The 19,932-nt window shown below is 41.0% G+C and overlaps 1 protein-coding gene across 1 annotated transcript in view; it reads right to left on the reverse strand.

The window, feature by feature from the left end:
* Window positions 1-2,493: 2,493 nt before the first annotated feature.
* The window catches only part of foxo3b (forkhead box O3b), a 34,254-nt gene continuing 16,815 nt past the window's right edge, over window positions 2,494-19,932 (reverse strand). The window contains exons 3-4 of the mRNA XM_028396657.1: window positions 5,951-7,395; window positions 2,494-5,520 (exon numbers count right to left, since the gene is read on the reverse strand). Coding sequence (XP_028252458.1) covers window positions 5,965-7,395 — 1,431 coding nt within the window. The 3' untranslated portion in view covers window positions 2,494-5,520; window positions 5,951-5,964. The remainder of the gene's footprint in view (window positions 5,521-5,950; window positions 7,396-19,932) is intronic.

Genomic DNA, 19,932 nt, shown 5'->3' on the forward strand with positions numbered 1-19,932 from the left:
AAACAATGACATTACATGCTGCACAATGAACAAACAAAAGATGGTACATGAGTGTATAGACAGAAGGACACACCTGTCACTCAAATTATGGTCTTTACAAACCACTCCCTCGGCTAGAATTACATACACTGAAAGTAATTCAACCACACATTTGTTTAATTTGCATACACAGAGGTGTACCCACATGAGAACATCTGGAACTTTAACATATACAGATAACATGTGAACAGTTGAACGGGTATCAGTTTCTGGTAGGTAAACATATTTGAGGTGATATGTGAAACACATGCACATGCTCAGAGTGCCCCAGCACGTATAACCACTCACATGTTTACATAAAGAACAACTTCTCACAGGTTAAGGGATTCCGGCATTAAATAACAGATGACATTTATAAAATGCCTGTGAATGGCCCACTGACACAGAACAAAGCAGAGGCAAATAATAAAATGTAGGTGGAGATCTGGAATCTAAAACTTACATTTAATACTCTGTCAAAACTAAAAGAGTTGAATTTAAATAACCAAAAGAGTTTGTTAATCAGGCTGGGTTAAGAATGATGCACAAAATTTGGCAGCAATAACTATGAATGTTCTGTTGTTGCCCTAAAATAGGCAATGAAAAACAATGGAGTTTTCAGCCATTCAGTCACCTCACTGACTTTGACCAAACTTATGTGACTGAAACCAGACCAGACATTTAGTCGGTCAGCTGACCAGCTGACCACCAGCTGACTGCCATTTCAGTGTGGCTTTGGTTTTTGTAGTTGCTTTCTTCAATCATAAAGTTTTAGTATTTTGGAGCATGCAGTCAACCCTGAGCTCTGTGCTTGTTATGAAATGTCTCTTATTCATTAAAGAAAGCTTGAAGACACAGAGCAAACTGAGAGGATTTTCTGTTTGTTGAAGTTTTTTGTATATATAAGAACAAATATAACAGCCACCGTGGTAGACCTGAAGTACCTGACACATGTCCTAGGCTCGGTACCAATGACAAACGTGGTTGTGGACAAATGTTGTTGTGAAACCATATTGTGTATGGCAGCAGAGCTAGGGCCTCACAAATGGGTTTTAATGCTGACAAAGAAAAGAAGTGTATCTATAATAATCATTGTTTGGGGCAACAAGTTAAGTAAATTGTTACTTGAACACTGTAATATATCTGGCTCACCACTGGAAGGTATTCAGGTCTGTTTCTCAGTTTATTTTACAAAACGGAAGCTTTTATGTTGTGGACGTTTTTTAGTTATTTTATGAATATTAAAACTAATTTATAGATATTTTCTTTATAAAAAATACAGTAGTACAAATTGAAGATATAAGATTTATGTAATGTTTTAATTCACAAATGAGCAGTTTTAATGATTTGGTAATTTGTAGGTGCGACCGACTATCACTTATCTCAGTAAAGGTCAGGTAGAAGGACTGGATGTTTTAAACATAAAGCTGTCCGGCATCACTTAATATAATTATGATAATTTGATCCTAATTCTTAATGGCATTTAGGTCTTCTCACAATTGATCATAATTTAAACTGATTGTAAATAATTAAGTGAGAAGCCCGAGCACAATGAGATCAATATAATTCCTTTAAAAGATAAATTGATATTAATGTTATCAGAATAGCTGCAGTCAGTTTTTTTTGTTTGTTTCTTACAGTTACACCCAGAAACCTCTGACATAATCTGACATAATCTTTCCATGATTACAGGCTTGACCTGTGACATCAGGGCGATGTGGTGTTCAGGGAGAAAGCAAGAAAGGGGGCTGAGACTTTCGACTGTGTGTGATTTGTGGTAATGCCTGTTGGAGGCCTGGGGGGCATTTCAAACATGCAACAACAACCCCCCCCCCATCCCTACTACATCCCTCTTTATGTTTCGCAACAGCAGAGGAAAAGTACCCGGCCCATGCAGTGTCAGGTATCAGAGGCTTGCTGTACGTCTGCACTCATTTAATGCAGCCGTACACAAAACAAACATTGTGCAAGAGGACTTCCAAGAAGTAGAGCAGAACATGCAGAGTTGTTTTGCTATTTGGTTCCCCCCAGACTGACACGAGAAGGAGATTTATGTTCTGCAGGGAGTGTGAGGTTAAATATGTTCACGCACAAGTGCTCCAACTCACACACGCACACACACACACATTGCGAATTAACAACACATGTGAAGCTAACAAAAGATGTCATGTCATTTTTTTAACTGTTAAATTACATGAAAAACGAATACACACATACAGAGTGTGGAGCTTCACCAAGCTTTATTTACATGCGCACCATTTCTTATACAAACTAGATTACAATTCAAAATGGAATACACAGGAAAAATACCCACTAACATCAAGTCAAGAAGAAGCAAGATTAATAAAGGGCAAAGGTCATATAGGGAAATGAAGGGGAGCTGGCCTGGCCTTCTTAACAAGGATGGAAGGATTCAATATTAAAAAGGAAATGTCCAAGAGGTGATTAAGGTATCTAGTGGTATGTCTCTATCTGTTTTTTTTTTGTTTTGTTAGTTTTTGTTGTTTTTTTTTTTTGCTTTTTATTTTAAATGAGCACGTGTTGTGCTGCAGGTGTGTCAGCTGCAAGAGAGGATCCTCTGCGCCTGAAATAAGCATTAGCATTGAGTGGTTGTGTGGAAGGCCTGCTTCACCATGCCTATAAGTGTAAACTACCTGCCTGAAAAGCCAAAACAATTTAACACTGATTGTACAAAATTCTCTGTGACTGAGAATTGCAGTTTATCAGAGATTGATATCTCCTCTAAAAGAACGATGGCGCTCCCTGGATTCACCTTGTCAGTCTTCTTCACACACTATTTAGTACAGTCAGTGTAGATGAATTCAAATGCTTTGCAGTTCAGGTGATGGCTCAGGATTCCCCATCTAAAGAAATGACATAGTGTTCTGTAAATTTTAAATGTAACAAGGTGTTAGAAACTCCAGCCGGTTGTCAGATGACATTTTTACCTTGTCATGTTATAACCAGAGGCTCGCTGAGAGCATGGGCAATAATCCACATGGAATAAATCAAGTGCGAAGCTGAGGAACATCTGTGTCACTGTACACACACTCGTCATGATAACAACATTTAATGTGGCAGGATGGTACAAGTGCTTCTCTGTAAGCCCTGATTTTAAAAATAGGTTCAGAGAGTGTGTTTGAAAGCGCAGGGTTCCTCAATATTTCTCTGTCAAGGGACGGCACCACTGGAAGGGGGTTTAGCTGGGGGTTCAGCTAGCTCATGCACTTAATCTCAGATAGCACAGGAGATCATTCCAGCCAACCATGCACACCCACTCCTCTGCCTTGGCCTTTATGTGATATACAAGTCTGTACACTATTATACACAGCAGGGAATACACTTTGTGTCACTACCCCAAACAGAGAAGGAGTACCAGGGTCTCCAGATGCTACAACAATGGTGCTGGCCACCATTTTCAAAAATCTGGTTCAACAATTAAAATTGCTGCTAACAGTGTTCCCTCCCTACCCGGCGTTGTTCGATATTTCTTCAACATTAGAGGTATCACAAAATCCAAGGGTCAAGTACTACATGAGTATATAAGGACATACAGCGAGTATATATGCATTTCACACAATTCATAATGCATAAATACATACATGCATACAGTCGGCTGTGCTGTATGCACTGTTAGGGATTACACATCCATGTCAGATTAATTCAACCAAAATGAACTCTGTAGATAAACACATACAGTACACACAGCAACATGTACTCAGGAGATACAGGAAGTCACCTGCAGGAGCACCAGGCGTGTCCATGAGGAGGGTGTGTGTCACAAGTCCAACAAGAAGGGAAACAAAAAAGAAAAGTAATGACAGCAAACCAAAAATAACAGACTGCGGGAAATAATAATCCTGACGGTTTTTTTCTTCCTTCCTGCTCTTTCATCTTGACGGCCAAAGTTTCACAGGTTACAAGTTCACAAACACAAAGCATTACGTTTTTCAAAAAGTCAAGAAATGTTAAAATACCATTGAACGTGACTTGATGTTTCTTAAATGGGAAGCCTCTCTTTTCCCCCCTGAGTGATTCTGTATATGCATAACAAGCCCCACTAGCTCATGACAAGAAAACAGCAGAGCCGAACACAGATCCCTGTTATTATTTTTTTTTCTGTCTTTGTAATGTAAGTGTGTGTGCACGTGTGTGTGTGTGTGTGTGTGTGTGTGCATGCGTGATTTGGCTGCCAGCATATCCTACTGTTTGTTTCAAGTAATTTGGCAATATACAGAGATAGCTTATTGTTTTTACTCAAGAAACAAATGGCTTCTAGAGAAATGAGCCTAAAACCCTGCTCCCCTACCACTGTTGTCTACAACCTCATCATGCTACGAGTGGCTGCAGCTCTGGACGTCCGCAGATCAGAGAGTAAAAGAGAAAAACAGAACATATAAAATGCACGGCTTGCTCTTAGGACAGGATTCAATACTGTTTATGTAGCACCTGTTATGGTGTAGAAATGTTCACAACCCCTAGGATACAGGTATACATTTTGGCTACATCATATGCTGCAAAACGATCTCAACAGAACTCACCAGAAGCTACAAAAACTACGACACACAAGCTTACCCCCCCCCTTCTTCTTCTTCTTCTTGAGCTTTCCTTTGCCCTGCACTGTACAAAAACCCCTGATAGAGATTTTCTTCTTTTTTTTCAATTTTTTACAGTTTGATATACACAAGGATAAAACATATGTATTCAAATAATTGTAATATAACCCTCAGAATGCTGAAGTTTTAATTCAAGCAATTTATAACAACAAAACAGCAAGTGCATGGCATTACATTTGTACTTCTAAGGTTTCTGAGTTGCAAACTGGGGCAGGTTTGTCTTGTATGTGTGTTTGCATGTAATGTATGAGTGGCCACTCAGTGAATCTATTTCCATCTCTTCATTTCACCAATACACCAGTTCTCTTTGTATACGTACATGTATGATCCAGAAACAATCATGATAAAACAGAAAATCCCCCAAAAACACAAACACAGATTATCACCAGTTTGTGATCAGCATAAAACATCCCAGGAAACCACCGGATCAGATTTACACATCACTTCTTGATTTTTTTTCACGTTACATTTTTGTCTCTTTTTTTTGCCTTCAATGGGAACATCTAAGCCGTGCACTCCTTCTGTCTCAGCTTGATATTTAATCCTTAAACCCCTTCTGAAAAGTCTCTTTGATATCAACAGACTGGGTGTCAAAAAAATTGCATAATTCTAGGAGTTGTGAGTTTGTTGTGATTGTTTTGACATAGCTTTTCTGTTTGTTGTTGTTGTTGTTGTTGTTTCGCAGGAGGCTTTGAGCACTGATGTGCAGCATCTCTGGAGTCTGATGGATTGTTCATGGTTCACCAGTGTGGGAGAGAAGGTAAAGCTCTCAAGAGGAAGTTTTCTTCTGTAAACATGGGATTTCTATTTTACATTGTGCTGATGGCAGGTTTGGCAAAAATGGTTGTTGTGTGTCTGATCTTCTCTTGCACCACACACTTCTGACCTGGAGAGGTGAGAGATATTGTGTGATCAGTTTTGAATATTTAGAAGTTAAAAATGATTTTTAACAAAGACTCTTAAAAGAGCTACAGTATATTTTTACAGAGCACATTGTTTTGTTTTGGGGTTACAGGAGTGGTTAATAAGTGAGAAGACATATAGGTTGCAGTTTTTCTTTGTGAAGACATTTCTGACAGAAACTCCTAAACATGTTACATGCATTTAAATGTGTCCACAGTTACAAAGTCATGATGCACTGTGATGCATTTCTAAACAAAATTATGTAAATTTTTATAGAAAGTCATATATAGTTACACTTGCAGACTATCTTACACATATCTCAATCAGTTCTATACAGCAACATTTATTGTAGTTTAGGTGTTGGATATGTGTTATCCTAATTTATACACTCTCCTGCACTTAGACATACACACCTGCTCCCACCCTCTCAGCCAGGTACCCAGCTTTGAGAGGTCTGCTTGGTGCTTGTGAAGTTGCTGACTCCATTCATGTTGGCCAGAGAGTCAAAGTTAAAATCCAGCCCATCTGCATCCATCAGTTCATTCCTGATGATAGAGTCCATGTCACACTCTAGGCTGCCGTTGAACATGTCCAGGTCCAGATCTGTGGGGAAACGATCTTGACTGCTGCTTACTGTTCCATTCAGGAAGATGGAGGTGTCAATCTGCATGGAGGAAGACCCGTTTCCTCCCAAGGGTGAAAGCAAAAGCTGCTGTTTGGCATTAGCCAGAGTGTTAGCCTCATTGGCTAGGTTCAGGCCTCCGTTTAAAGATCGCATGGAGCTCTGGTTGTGGTTGTTACTTTGCAGCATCTCCCGTTGGTTTCCCTGAAGTCCTCCAGTGGTCCCGAATGTCATCACAGGATCATTACGGAGCATTAGCCCACGGCGGGAGTTCTGGGACATGACGGCTGCCGCACTGGCCTGTGACATCAGTGGGTCAGACTGGGTCATCATGACATCACTGTGGTTGTGACTATCAGAATTGAGCAGGTCTTGTAGTGTCTGGCTGCCAAAGCGAGACATGCTGATGCTGGAGAAGGACGTTTGCTTGTTCTCCTGGATGGTCTGCATGGGTGATGGACAGAGGGACGAGCCTGTTGTGTGAGAGCCAAAGATGGAGTTACTGAATCCCTTACTTCCACCATTAGAAGAAGAGTTGGGGGATGGAGAGGAAGTGGAGGAGGGTGAGCCCATGCCATTGGGTTTGGACCCAAAAGTGAACCCTGAGGAACCATTTGGTGTGGTTTGGCTGGAAGTGGTGGGTACCAGATTATCCAGCAGCTCATCCATCAGGTCATCTGTGAGTCCATCGTTCAGGTTCATTGTACCTGCCAGGTCTGCCAGTCGGGGCAGCTCAGTTGGCAAAGCCTTCCCATTAGTCATGGTGCTCCCAGGAGACAGTGCTCTGCCAGGACTGGAGTAGAGCATGGGTGAGAGTGGAGGCTCATCATCTGGCACTTCATCTAGCTCAGGGTTGGCCAGAATGGGTGAGAGACGGCCACTCAGTGTGCTGGCATTGGAGTTAGTGCGAGAGCGGAAGTCTGTCCAGGCATCCAGCTCTTCACTGCTGCGTGACGTTGGGCTTCCAGGCCACTTAGACAAACCTGAAGGACTGTCTGCACCACCTTCACCTGCTGCAGCAGCCGCAGCCTGCAGGGCAGCCTTCTTCTTGGCTGCGCGGCCACGGGCAGACTTGGTGTACTTGTTGCTGTTGTCCATGGAAACTGCCCTTCGACGCGGAGCCTTGCCACCTTTTCCTCCCTCCGGGTTGATCATCCACCAGGAACTCTTTCCTGTTCCTTCGTTCTGGACACGGATGAATCGACTGTGGAGAGAAAGGTTGTGCCGGATGGAGTTCTGCGAAACAAAGAGAAGAGATTACATTGAGCGATGTGTGCGAAAGCCTTTTGAAACAGTTAAACTATAACTGTCATCAGTATTGATTTGTTGTATTCATTCTTTCCTTTTGCCAATACAACATTCAATGAAAACCTCTCATTAAGTCTAAGAACACTGATCCATAAACCACCCACTACCCCTGATTCCACTGTAATGTGACTAGACATACAAACAAAGCACAAAGCTCATTGTTTCAATTGTTCATCCACTAAATATAGACAGGCTCACATAAACGTGGAGCAGCACTTAGTGCTGATGTCTACATTGTTCTTGCTGTAGCTTTTGTGTGGTGGGTATAAAAGGAAAAAAAGAAAGAAAAAAAGAGATGGTGGTCTATAATCAAGCGTCTCCTCAATTATGAATGACAGACAAAGAGCCCCTGTGTGTCAGATCATGTGCGTATGTGTGCTTGGTCTTGGTTGGTGTGTATTGATCAGCTCTAAGCTGCTTCCTTGTGAGGGTCATTATGGGGGAACTGGTGCACATGACAGAGTTTTATTCACAACACGTAGACAAATATACACATTAAAGGCCCATACTGTAATTCAGCATCTATTGAATGACTTGTTGTCGTACTGCTGACTTGTTAATAGTTTACATTTATTTTGTAGAAAGTGTGCACATATTTTTGTAACAACACCACTGTGGCTATATGAATATAAATGCCGGTCTGTTGTCTGGCCTCAACTTTGGCTCCAACTACAATATCTTAATAAATATGTGGTGGAGTTAACACACACGTTCATGATCACCAGAGAAAGATTATTGAATTCCTGGCAGTCGCCATATTTGTATTGACGTTTTTAGCATGCTGCTGATGTGGCCACGGACTGTTGAAGTCAGTGGTGATATCGAACACACACAGGGCTCCCACGAAGAACAGTAAGGCTGTGGGTAATGACATGCTTGGATCTCAGCCGATATAAAGGAACTGCAACACAAGTTTACACTTTAAGGATGTCAGTTCATTTTAGCTTCATTTTTTCAACTGATTAATGTTAATTAAAATACAGATTGTATGATGTAAGCTCTGGTTACACAGTTATTTAAGACTTGAAATTCCAACTTCACTTGATCCGTGAATTATACTCATGTACATGTCCATCTGGAGTACTCCCCTGCACACACAGACACCCACGCAAACATGCACTTGCAGCCATCTGGTTGCTCAAGAAGACATCATTTCATGGTTCCTATATATTACAGCACAATGATGATTGAATTTCCACTTATATAGGACATAATTATAAATCTGCATTTTAATGAATTCTCTTTTGGATCATTAATGTATATGATTATAATCCTTCTAACTTGCCTTAAGCTATCATTGCACTTTCTTCTTTTGGTTTTCTTCTTCCCTTTGTACCCTACAATCTACTCAAGGCCTTGTTGAATTCATTATTTCACCTCAGTCTCCTTCTCTTTCCATACCCCCTCCCTCTTCCGCAGTTTCTGTTGTTTCACAAAGACATAGCTCTTATGGGCCCTGAGGGACTCTGAGGCTATGCTATATCCTCTCATATAAACAACCCAACCGCCATCCACAACATGAACGCATTTTTTCCCTGTCCGTTTTCCTTCTATGTATATTTTTACTCCCTAAAACAGAACAGATTTCTGGGTTCAACCCAGCAAAGACCAACATTTTCGAGTTTTTGTGGGAATCACAATATTGTTTTCCATGAAGCAGTCTCGTCTTTCCTGGGCAACAGTTTACAGGACAATTTGGTTTGGACTGTTATTCTGGTCAAAAGCAGTTCAATCAGAAATTAGAGAGAGCAGAGTTAAATTACGTTTCTGGATGCAGTGTTGGCAGGGAAAGAAAGTCTCAGGGGCCAAAATGAACCCGTGACCCCTTTGGGTGTGTGTAGATTTGAAATGTATGTGTGTTCTTATAAGCCATTTCTTCAAGCCCTCATGCTTTCTCTCTGACCACTGCTGTGCATTAGAAAATCTATAAGAAGTTGCACTAAATCATGAATGGCATGTGTGTGTGTGTTGGTGTGACTGTGCGATGAGGTAAGATGAGAAGAAATACCAGGGAGACCAGTGTTTATCCTCTGCCAGCATCTCTCGAGGCATGACGTAATGCTGTTTTATTGCAGAACATCTTACACACACACACAGTAAAATGTTTCCAGCTGCCAGGAAGATGTAAATAATGACAGAAGATGGATTTCGCAAAGGAAAAACAACTTTTGGTGGGATGAATGAGAAGAGAATGAATGGAATGTGAGTTTCACTCTTGCTAACATTCACCTGCCAACACTTGACACTTCATCAGTTCTTTTCCCTTGCTTCATCCTTTTTCTCTAACAAAGTCACTTGTTTATAGTTTCTCTTTTCTGTGCCACTACTTGTATCCTCCAAATGGTGAGTTAGATTTTTCATAACTCTTCATGATGGAGCAGCAGTAAAAAACAAAAGGGACATCTGCTACCAAAGCACAGGCAGTTAAGGAAAAGAAAAACAATTTGATGACTGAAAAAAAACATGCCTTTGTCATCTTATGTTATTCACCGAATATGAACTGTACGGTTTAGTGTGTTTTTTTTTAACTGTATGTACGTGGCACATCACAGTGTGAGTGGGATGCTGTGTATGCTCACTACTGTGGCTCCTCTGGGGTATTCCCAAAGCCCATTAATAAAAACAGCTCACTGAGACAGCAGTTCTGATTCATAGCTCCTACTATGCAGCCACAGGAACCAAAAAGCACACACAGGCATACATACAGCAACACAGCTTTTAGAAGAAGCTTTCCGATGGATAACAACACTGCTGACACTTGCCTAGTTAAAGGATTTTTGGAAGTTTCTCTTTTTGCATTGGGATTTCTTTACATCCGTTCTCAAGTGAGCATTAAGTCAGCTGTTTCACAAAGGTAGAAATCCTTTTTGGGTGTTGTTTTTAATATATGCTTGAAAAAAACACTTTTGGCTAACACTAGAAAATTGATATCACTCTCCAATCTGTTGGTTTAAATATGACCTTGTGGCCAGCAGATGGTTAGCTTAACTAGGCATAAAGACTGGAAACACGGTGGACACCTGTTGCCTGACAACCAAGATGCAACAACAACTCTTTGGGTTTAGCAAAATTAATATAATAATTAATAATGTGTTGATGTCAAATAATAATAATAAAAAGTGCTCTCTCTTGATGTTTTCCACAGAAAGATGAAAGTTCAGATCAAATTGTCAACTGATGATGATATCAGTTATCCAGGTTTGTCAGTGGTACAGTTTCGTGAAGCCGACTAACTCAAAGTAGCCTGACATAGCTGAACTTGCTTCGTGCGATAGGCCCCAGCTGTGTTTGTGCGTGCGTGTGTGGGTGTGTGTGGACCAGCTGCAGCCAGAGCTCAGGAACACAGAGACCTTTTTGTCCGTCAGCAACATGTGGGAACAATTAATCACTGTCAGCAACCACGCTAGGAATCTCTCTCCCTCCTTTCTCTCAATTGTCTCATTTCTGAAGGTGCATAGGTAAACTCATATATTTGAATTTATGCAAATCTGAATATGGAAGGTTTGTCCACATTGACAATTTTAAAGGAAGAAAATTCACTCAGTATAAATGTATAGAAATTAGCACCCCAAAGGGTATTTCAGAATCACATTTCTCTGATTGGTCCCGATGATTCTAAGAATGCACTCTAATTGGCTGTAGCTGTATTAGCTCCAGCAGCTGTGATTGGTGGAGTGAAGCTGGTTTATGTAGCCAGGCAGTACAGAAAAGGGAGGGTCTGGATGGTGTTGCAAGTGTATTTCATCACCCAGCGACTACATGCATCTGAACTCAAATATATGCAGTGGGCCAGTTTCATTTTGCCACATTCCACTATGTAGGTCTATGTAGTGGTGGACACAGACACCACTTATCTGAAAAAGAGTACTTATTGCTGCAGGAAAAAAAACATTTTCTTAGACAGTTGAAGTGTCTTGGAGTCAGGAGACAGCGCTCAGTCAAAGGTCAAAATGCTCTGAGGTTGCAGCTCTCACCTCATTGACGACATCTTTAGCCCCACCCCTTTAACCCTCTGCTCTCATTTCAGCGATCGGACAAACTCTCTGACCTGAGCCTAACACCTCTTGTATACTTAACCACCCACTGACACACTGTGTGTACTGTAGATGTGTGTGTTCGTGTGTTCCTTTGTGTGTGTGTGTGAGTCATAACCAAACATAACACTTTATCAGCCATTATGTAAACCAGCACTAATCTGAGTTTAATGTCAACAGTGACTGCTGCTGGGTCAAGGGAGACAACCAGCTCAACATTTGTTACCAATCAGGACGAGCCATTGACAAGCATAAGACTTTATCAAATTACTCAATGACATTAAATTATCGTATCATTTAGAGGACAATACAAACTAAACCTAAAGGTTTTATTTAGCCACAATACAACAGGAGACAATAAGGTACTCATGTATGATTTAGTAAATCAATACCTATCTAATAAGAACAAGAATCCTACATGATGATGCATTTGCTGTCATCATTCTTGCTTGTTTGCTTATAACAAATAGCATACAAATATGTACAAATAAATGCTACTGATAATGTTTAAAGGTAGGGTAGGAGATTTTGAAAACTCAGTGAGAGTCAGCCAGATTTTGAAAGTAAATACACGCCCCGTTCTCTCGGAGTTCACCCCAAAGCTACGCCTCCCAACCAGTCTGTGACTTCGGCCATCATGCACGTACCTCTGATGCACGCAGAGCAGGAAGAGAGTGACAACCAGCCAACTATACGCGCAGGGGTGCCTCGCAGGATTGGCTGATGTTTTTAGCATTTTATATTTTCCACAGATGATTAATATTCTTCGTTTTAAAGCTAAACTGCCGAACTAATTGGTTGCTATCGGATTGTAAAGAGAAGTTACACTAATTTAACAAAAAGTGCATCAGAATGAAATCTCCTACCCTACCTTTAATTTCAGACACAATACAGTGTACATAATAATTCTATATATAGGGTAGAGTTAAGTATGTGGTCACATCACCCTCAAAAAGCGTGAATCATGCATGCAGAGGTGATTTGTATGAATGTATGTTGGAGGAGTGAAAAAAAAAATAGCAAGGTGGTGCTGGCTGTAGACGAAATGCAGGCCTTTGACACGTATGAGGCAGTTTATAAATAAACTGCCTGGCTGGTCTGTGCTAACACCACCGAGAGGACGGTTATTTATACTGTTAACCTACACAGACACACACACACTCAGAGACACACAGTCTTGGTCCAGGTTCCAGCTAGCCCTGAGCTCTGGACTGGAGACAGAACATTCCATTCTCTTCAATCATATGTGCATTTCCCGGCCAGTGGCTGGTCTCTCTTTCTCTCTCTCTCCTGTGTGTGTGTGTGTGTGTGCATGTGTGTGTCCAAGTTGTGTGTAAGTTGTGTATGTGGCAGAAGTAATCCTGTTATTTTCTTACTTCTTTTGTCACAGTTTTGGAAATATGTTAGGGTCTTCATGGGGCACACTTACACACTTTAATGTTGAATCAATTCAAAAAATGGATTTCAATTTCTTATCATAGCTAATCTATAATATCAATATTAATATATTGTAAATTAAATCGAGCTAAACCGTAGTTAAAGCACACACATACACAGACTGCTCTCCAAGACCTGTGACCTTGTTAAATTATAAAAAGCCTGCTCATCATCACAGAGGCCTATCTGCTGCAATGTCATGCTCTCTCCCATCTGTCTTCATCGCCCTCTCCTCTCACTTTCTTTGCCTGCATTGCGAGTGTATCTCCTGTTGTGTGAGACCACATGCTCAAAGAACCCCTTGTTTACTCTTACATTTCCTCCAATCCATTTGCCTGAGGTGGGGGAGTTGGCTGACCCATCCCACATAAAACAGCCAATCAGCACAGGCCAGTGCAAAGACGTGGTTAGTCATGCTACTCTAGTAAGTCTTCATCGGGTCAGTGTGATATGATTAGAGCTGGACGGTCACCTCAGTTCCCATGCAGCATATGGCTCATGGTCACAGCGGGAAGACACACACACATACACACTTTGGAAGGAGGATCAGGCACATGAAACACAAGAAGCTGCAGGGAAATCTGTGACAGGATTTTTTTTATGATTTGCAGCTGGAAAAAAGTCACATGTATTTATTTACATTTATAAACACATATATGTATATTATTGCATAGTGCAGGGTACCAGATATGCACTCTTTGCTTCGGGACAACACAGGACATGGGCTTTATCAACCCTGAGTTCCAGGACACGCCGTCCTTAAGCTACGAAGCAACTCTGCCTGCCAAGAACACACACATGCACACACATACACACACACAAAGTACACAGACAACAGAAACATCTCAGCTAAGACAGGATGATTTATTCAGGCACAGACAGAAGGATAAACAGACTCACAGGAGAGTTAAGAAGCACAAATGTATTTTCTCATCCTTGTGTTGTTTAGTTTTTAAAAAGAAATTAAGCTGTACCACATACTAAATACTGCAGATGTGAATAAATAAACTTTTCTATAAAGAATATGGGAAAAAATCTTCTCACACATTAACAACCTAACTATAAAGACTGAGCCATGGTCATCAGGAAACCAACAAAAACATAGGTGGTATGAATGGTGGTTAACCCAACAAACCAACAAGCTTTCACAGGCAAACTGCAACAAATACCTTTACTATTTTCTTGGCTAAATAAGTAATAAAGTAAGTAAGTCAACCCTCAACAGAGGTTTCCTGGAGAACAGGGCTGGAGAGCAAAATCTGTAAATGATGTCCTTAGTATATACTAAATATACTCTACAGTGAAATATCTCAAAATCTAAAAATAAATGAAGAAAACAAGCCATTCCAGGAAGGACAGGCCATCTGTCAGTAAAATACCAGGGAACAGACTTAATATATTTAGTGAAGCACTGCTGGTGGATTTAAAATAATATAGTCAGAGTGAATCTGGTTTGAGTTTTCCTCCTCTGTCCTGGATTTGGAACGGTCCTGTGGTGACATGCTGCCTGCCCTTTTTAAGATCTTCAACTATTTCATCATCTGATGATCTAAAAATAGAGGTAGACCAGAAGCCAAGTGTCCATGCAACGATTATGGTACTTATTTTGGCGTATGGGCATCGATGACAGCGTAACACACATGCACACAGAGGGGGAAAAAGGCAGTGGCATGGTGGTGCATAGTCTTCCAGTGAACAGAAAACAGGGCAATGCTAGACCCCAAATGATCCTACTCAAGCTTTTCTGTGTGAACAAGGGATTAATGAGAGCTTCAAACTATGCAAGTATGTGTGTGTGTGAGAATGAGATAGTGAGGCACTGAAAGAGATTGAGGTAGACAGAGCTAGAAGAGTAGAGGAAAAGAGGGCACCCTTAGTATTAAGACTAGCAGGGTGTCTATGTGATTAATTACATCGCTGTGCGATATGAAGGGAAAGGGCTGCACACAGAATGGGGGAAGGGCAGAATCATTCATAATTATCAGGAAGAGGAATGTTGCTATTCGTGTGGGGAGATATAGTGCAGGTGACAAGGAATACGTTTGGGAAATGAGCCCGACATCTATGCGTCACCCCTCAGACATATTTCAAGGACAATGGGAGGATCTATTTTTGGCCTTCTGGCATGTTAAAAGTAAAAGTCCTGAAAATCATTTATTGATACTTGAGATACTTGAGTCTTTTCGGGGACATCTCTGAAAGGAAAAAAAACCTTCAAAGACAAATTACACACTGTGCAATTCTATGGAAAAGGACCATGGGTAGCAGAACGATTTATTCCGATGGATAGAGGGAAAGGCAAGAAAAGAAGCAAGGGCCGGGTCAGGGCAAAGAGAAGCGGAGGGGACAGTAGAATGAAGGGAGGTGGGGAGGAGGACATGCTGCTTTTATGTGTGTGCTTGGGTGAGGGGTTGAGTGAGGTTTATTACCTCCCTTAACACCACTCTGCCCCGTGTGCAGAGCTGGATTTTCGCTGTTGACTTCTGCACAGAATAAAAATAGTTTTTAAGGTGAACTGAGGACACCGCTTTGCTTGTGAATTACACTGTCATACATGATAGATGAATACAAGATATGTTTATGACTTAAATGAAAATGGAATACACACTAAAAGCCATAACCTTGCAAAGATCACATTATAAAATATACAATATACTACTGTACTAATAATAAAATGATCCGATCAGATGATCGGTGCTTACATAATCTCTACAGACAGTCATGTCAATATTAGGTATGAGATCAGTGTTACAGGCGGCTGTAAGGCAACCGATGCCAATAAAACGTTCAACAAGTTATGTAACACAGACATGTGCATGTGTCCTGCTGACACAGAGCATTGCTACCAAATGGTCTTTATATAGGTCTATAGACATACTACCACAGTCACACTTAATCTTAATGGAGATCGATTATTGACAAATGATCCCATTTGACAGTGGTTCTTAGCAGCCTCCCATTGACAATAAACTGCAATCCCACTGTTTTCAGTTTAAAACAGGGTGAGCAGCATTTCCTATAATCTCAGTTTTAAGGGTGTTTATATGTTGGAATAGTGAGGAAGCTAGTCCTAAATGTAGGAAACGTCTGTGTTCTCTGAAAATGAATGTAGCCTTAGAGCCCCTTGTTTCTATACCATGCACAAGAAGGAACTCTTTTCTGTCTTTTCAATATGTATTGACTTTTCACAGATACTACAACAGACTCACTTTCTCTCTGCATTTTAGCACGTCATCTGTCAATATGTGTGTTTGAGCCTCCTTTGCTCTAGTATGTGTGTGTGTGCGAGAGAGAGAGAGACACAGAGGTGTGTGTCTTTGATCCAATGTTTCCACAACACAGCCTACTTAATGCCTCAGGATTTATCCAGGTCACGCCCACAGGACTTAGTTTGGGTAGTTTTCTATCTGTTGATGTTTGCACTTTAATAACCTCAAACCTTCTATTGACTGCGCTGAAGGTGAGCTATGATCTCATTGGGACAGATTACTGTGATAATAGCATTACACATAATCATGTTGGCTAAACTAAACAGTAGACCGCAAATATAGTTCGAGTTCAAAATTTGAAACTGGTAATGTGCTGTTTCTTGTTTGTGCGTTTGTGTGTGTGTGCTTGTATGTGTGTGTGTGTGTGCTTGTGCGTGCATGTTTTGGTTAAGCAGTAGAGTTCACATCTGGTCCAGATTTGTGTAGGGGCCCTGCTGGTATTCACGGGGTCTTCACTCTAATGGTGCTAAAAACAGATACAGTACATACTACACACACACACATGCACACAGGACCATTGACCACTGATTTTAACCATATGTTGTACCATGTCACACTTAATAGGATAATTCTGGTTTATTTCAGCTTGAGATTTATTAATTTATTTAATTTTTAGCATTTCTCGCTGTAATAAAAATTGTAATCAAAAAGGAGCTGTGCAAAAGACGTGATGGATTCTTAGTTATTATTTTCACATAGCATTCAAGTCACACCACTTGGAGGAGACATTCCATGCATGTGCAGCATATCAGCAAGATTGTATATTCTGCACTGACATGCGTTTCTTCTTCTTCTGTCTGGGCAGTTTTCCTGCACATTTGAAGTGCAGGTATTGAGCACCTCTTTAGGGCTCACTTTTGAAGGGCATGTTACATAGTGGCATCAGAGGCATGCCATCATGACAACTATCTGCTTCAGCCTGAACCGCCATGCTGGCTCATTATTTGCATATTTAGAGCAGTGTGTTTCTTTTAAGTTGATACCATTTTGACCTCTGAGCCTGCTGGTTTACTGCTATATTAGAGCCAGTGAGAACTCATATGAGCACTTTGTTAGTTTAGCTTCCCTGGCCTGATCTATTCACCACCTCTCCTCTAGAAAGTGCTTCTCTTTGTGTCTTTATGTGTATACTTGTCTGCGTGTCTGCTGTTTCTGCTGATGTCAGCAATTTCAGGCCTGTCAGCTCTCTTCCTCCTACACAGCAGCTGAGCAGCTGGAGAACAGGGAACAGGGTGGTGATGGTGGAGGTCTTTGACACGCATATGCTCAATCTGTCCCGAGTGTATATCATGTGCGCAAAGGGAGATCCTAACCTTTGCTAGCCAAACACAGAATGACACGCACGCACAGACACCTATGAGTTTTCCCCCAGCAACAGTAAGCTTCATTCTTTGCCCTCTGAGGAGTCACATGACTTCCTGTTTCAAGACAAAAGGAAGGAGAGCAGCAGCTTGTCTTAACTCTCTGTGCTTTTCTAATCTTGACCTGGATTCGCCTGTTTCTGTAAATGTACGTTGTTGATTCAGAGATTCCTGACTGCAAATGTGAATATTTCATGAAATGGTACACAAATCCTGGAATATAAAGTAACAAAAAATAGAAATGATTCCCTGTTGTCTTACTTCACCTCCTGTTTTTTAAATCCTGGTTTTTAGAGTAAAGCTATTGTTCTCTGACCACATAACCCACTTCATCAGTGTGCATAAGTGCATGTGTTAGTGTGTCGGACATGATTGCGCTTGATGTACATCAGTGCCTGGAAGCTTGTCTGTGTGTGTGTGTGAGCAAACGTGAGTACCCACGTTTACCCAGGTCTATTTGTGTGTGTGTGTGTGGAGCGTGCAACTGTTAAGCTTATTAATCATTGCCAAAGGAGATGACGATGATGACGTAGTCATGATTCCAAACTCCACACTGCTGTGTCAGCTCAAATCTGCACGTCCACCCCATCAGACTTTCTTGTCTGCATATTTTTTTTTTTTGTTTATTCTATCTCTGCTAACCAAAAAACACACTACATGAATCAAGAATTAATCCTGAAATGGCCAAAACAGGATGTTAACACTAAACAGAGATTGTAAACCACAGCCACTGAGCAAAACATAACAGAAGCCCACTTTTTCAGATGTTTTTCCTCTCTGCTTTCTGTCTTGGAAAGTCCTACAGTTGTATTGTAGTACAAAAAAAATCTTACACAATGCAGACTTTTTTTGGTCTGTCTGTAGTTATGCTGTGCTGTTATGGCATTTTGTTTTTATGAAAAAGTACACAGGAAGTCTGGGGGAAACAAGCTGAAGAGGTTATAAGCCAGACTCTAGTGAATTTTAAAACATGCGTTTTTTATCCTAAGGGACCCATTCACCCACTCCTCTGCTTTTTTTTCTTCACTATTCGCAAGCCAAGCTGTTCTTTCATGAAGCAAGCAAGAAAATAACTCATTTTGTATCCTCTGAAAAGTAGCATTCATGTTTAATGCCTGTTCCAAATGCTTCAAACCTCCACTCTGTCCTCTCTGCTTGAAGTGAACTTCACTGCCATGGTGACTCTGGAGGAATTTCATTAGCAGACTGTATATTGTTATCAAGTATTTATTTTCAGCCCAAGGGTGACATGACCACTTAAATGCCCTTCTTATAGAGGTTTTTTTTTCTTTCTTTTTTGGGGGGGTGCAAGTATGGGCACATGGGCCCCAGTTTATCTAGACCAGGGAGGGTTCAGCAGGAACACAAGAGGCCCTCCACCACCTTCCTTCATCCATCTCTTTGTCCTAGCTCTCTCAAGTGCTCCCAGCTTAGCCCTTTGCTTCATACATGACCATACATACACAAAAATAGCTGGTCTTTCCTTGCATAACACTCAGATGAAGTGTGAATCACAGTGTCCCCTCACTTTCAAGCTATTTTCCCAAAACAGCACCTTATATTTATGCTATGAAACTATTTCTAATAACGCTTTGCTAATATAAAGGAAAACGTACAGCTAACCCCTTCCTATCTTCTGTGAGTGATTGTGCATGTGTAGTTTGCTTCTGCATTACATGCACACATGCTGGCACGACAGGAAACAAAGGTCTCACAGATGTATATAATCGCATCATCTAAGATGTTAGTGGCATTGCCCACAACTGCCAGAGAGTGACTCAGTGACATCAGCGCACTTCCCTTGACCTCGCGTATAGGGCAGAAACTAGAACCTGCAAAGTGTGCTCATTATTGCATACAAAGTTTCTCCATTTTACACTGGAGAGGAGTCAGTCACCTTTTTAGTGTGTTTACATTAATAATAATGTGCTAATGTAAGATTATCATCTTATTAGATGTTAGTGTGGGGGGGAGGGTGAAGAAAGATGAGAGGGTGGAATAATGGGCAGAAGAGTGTAACTATGGCCTGATCTTTTAATCTACTGTACATGCTCATGAATGAGTCTCTATCATCTGGTTTAAACCCTCCTCCCATTCCTCATTTTTTCTTTCTTTCCCTTTCTTTATTTGTCTGTCCTCTCCCTTACAGCTCCCTCGTTTGAGATTATTTTCCCCCCAATCTCCTCTCTCAGATGTCCTCTCTCATTGCCAGTTTCTGTGTTTTTCTGTCATCTCCTACTCCTTTCTTCCCCTTTCTGAAAGGTCTTTTCTGAGTCAACCCTTCGCACAAAGGCTATATGGTGGCACTAGTTGGCTGCAGGCCAGAACTCTACTCTCTGAATCTTTTAGTGGCTCTGTGTTGGT

The sequence above is a fragment of the Parambassis ranga genome, chromosome 24, assembly GCF_900634625.1.
Source record: "Parambassis ranga chromosome 24, fParRan2.1, whole genome shotgun sequence".
NCBI classification, from domain to species: domain Eukaryota; kingdom Metazoa; phylum Chordata; class Actinopteri; family Ambassidae; genus Parambassis; species Parambassis ranga.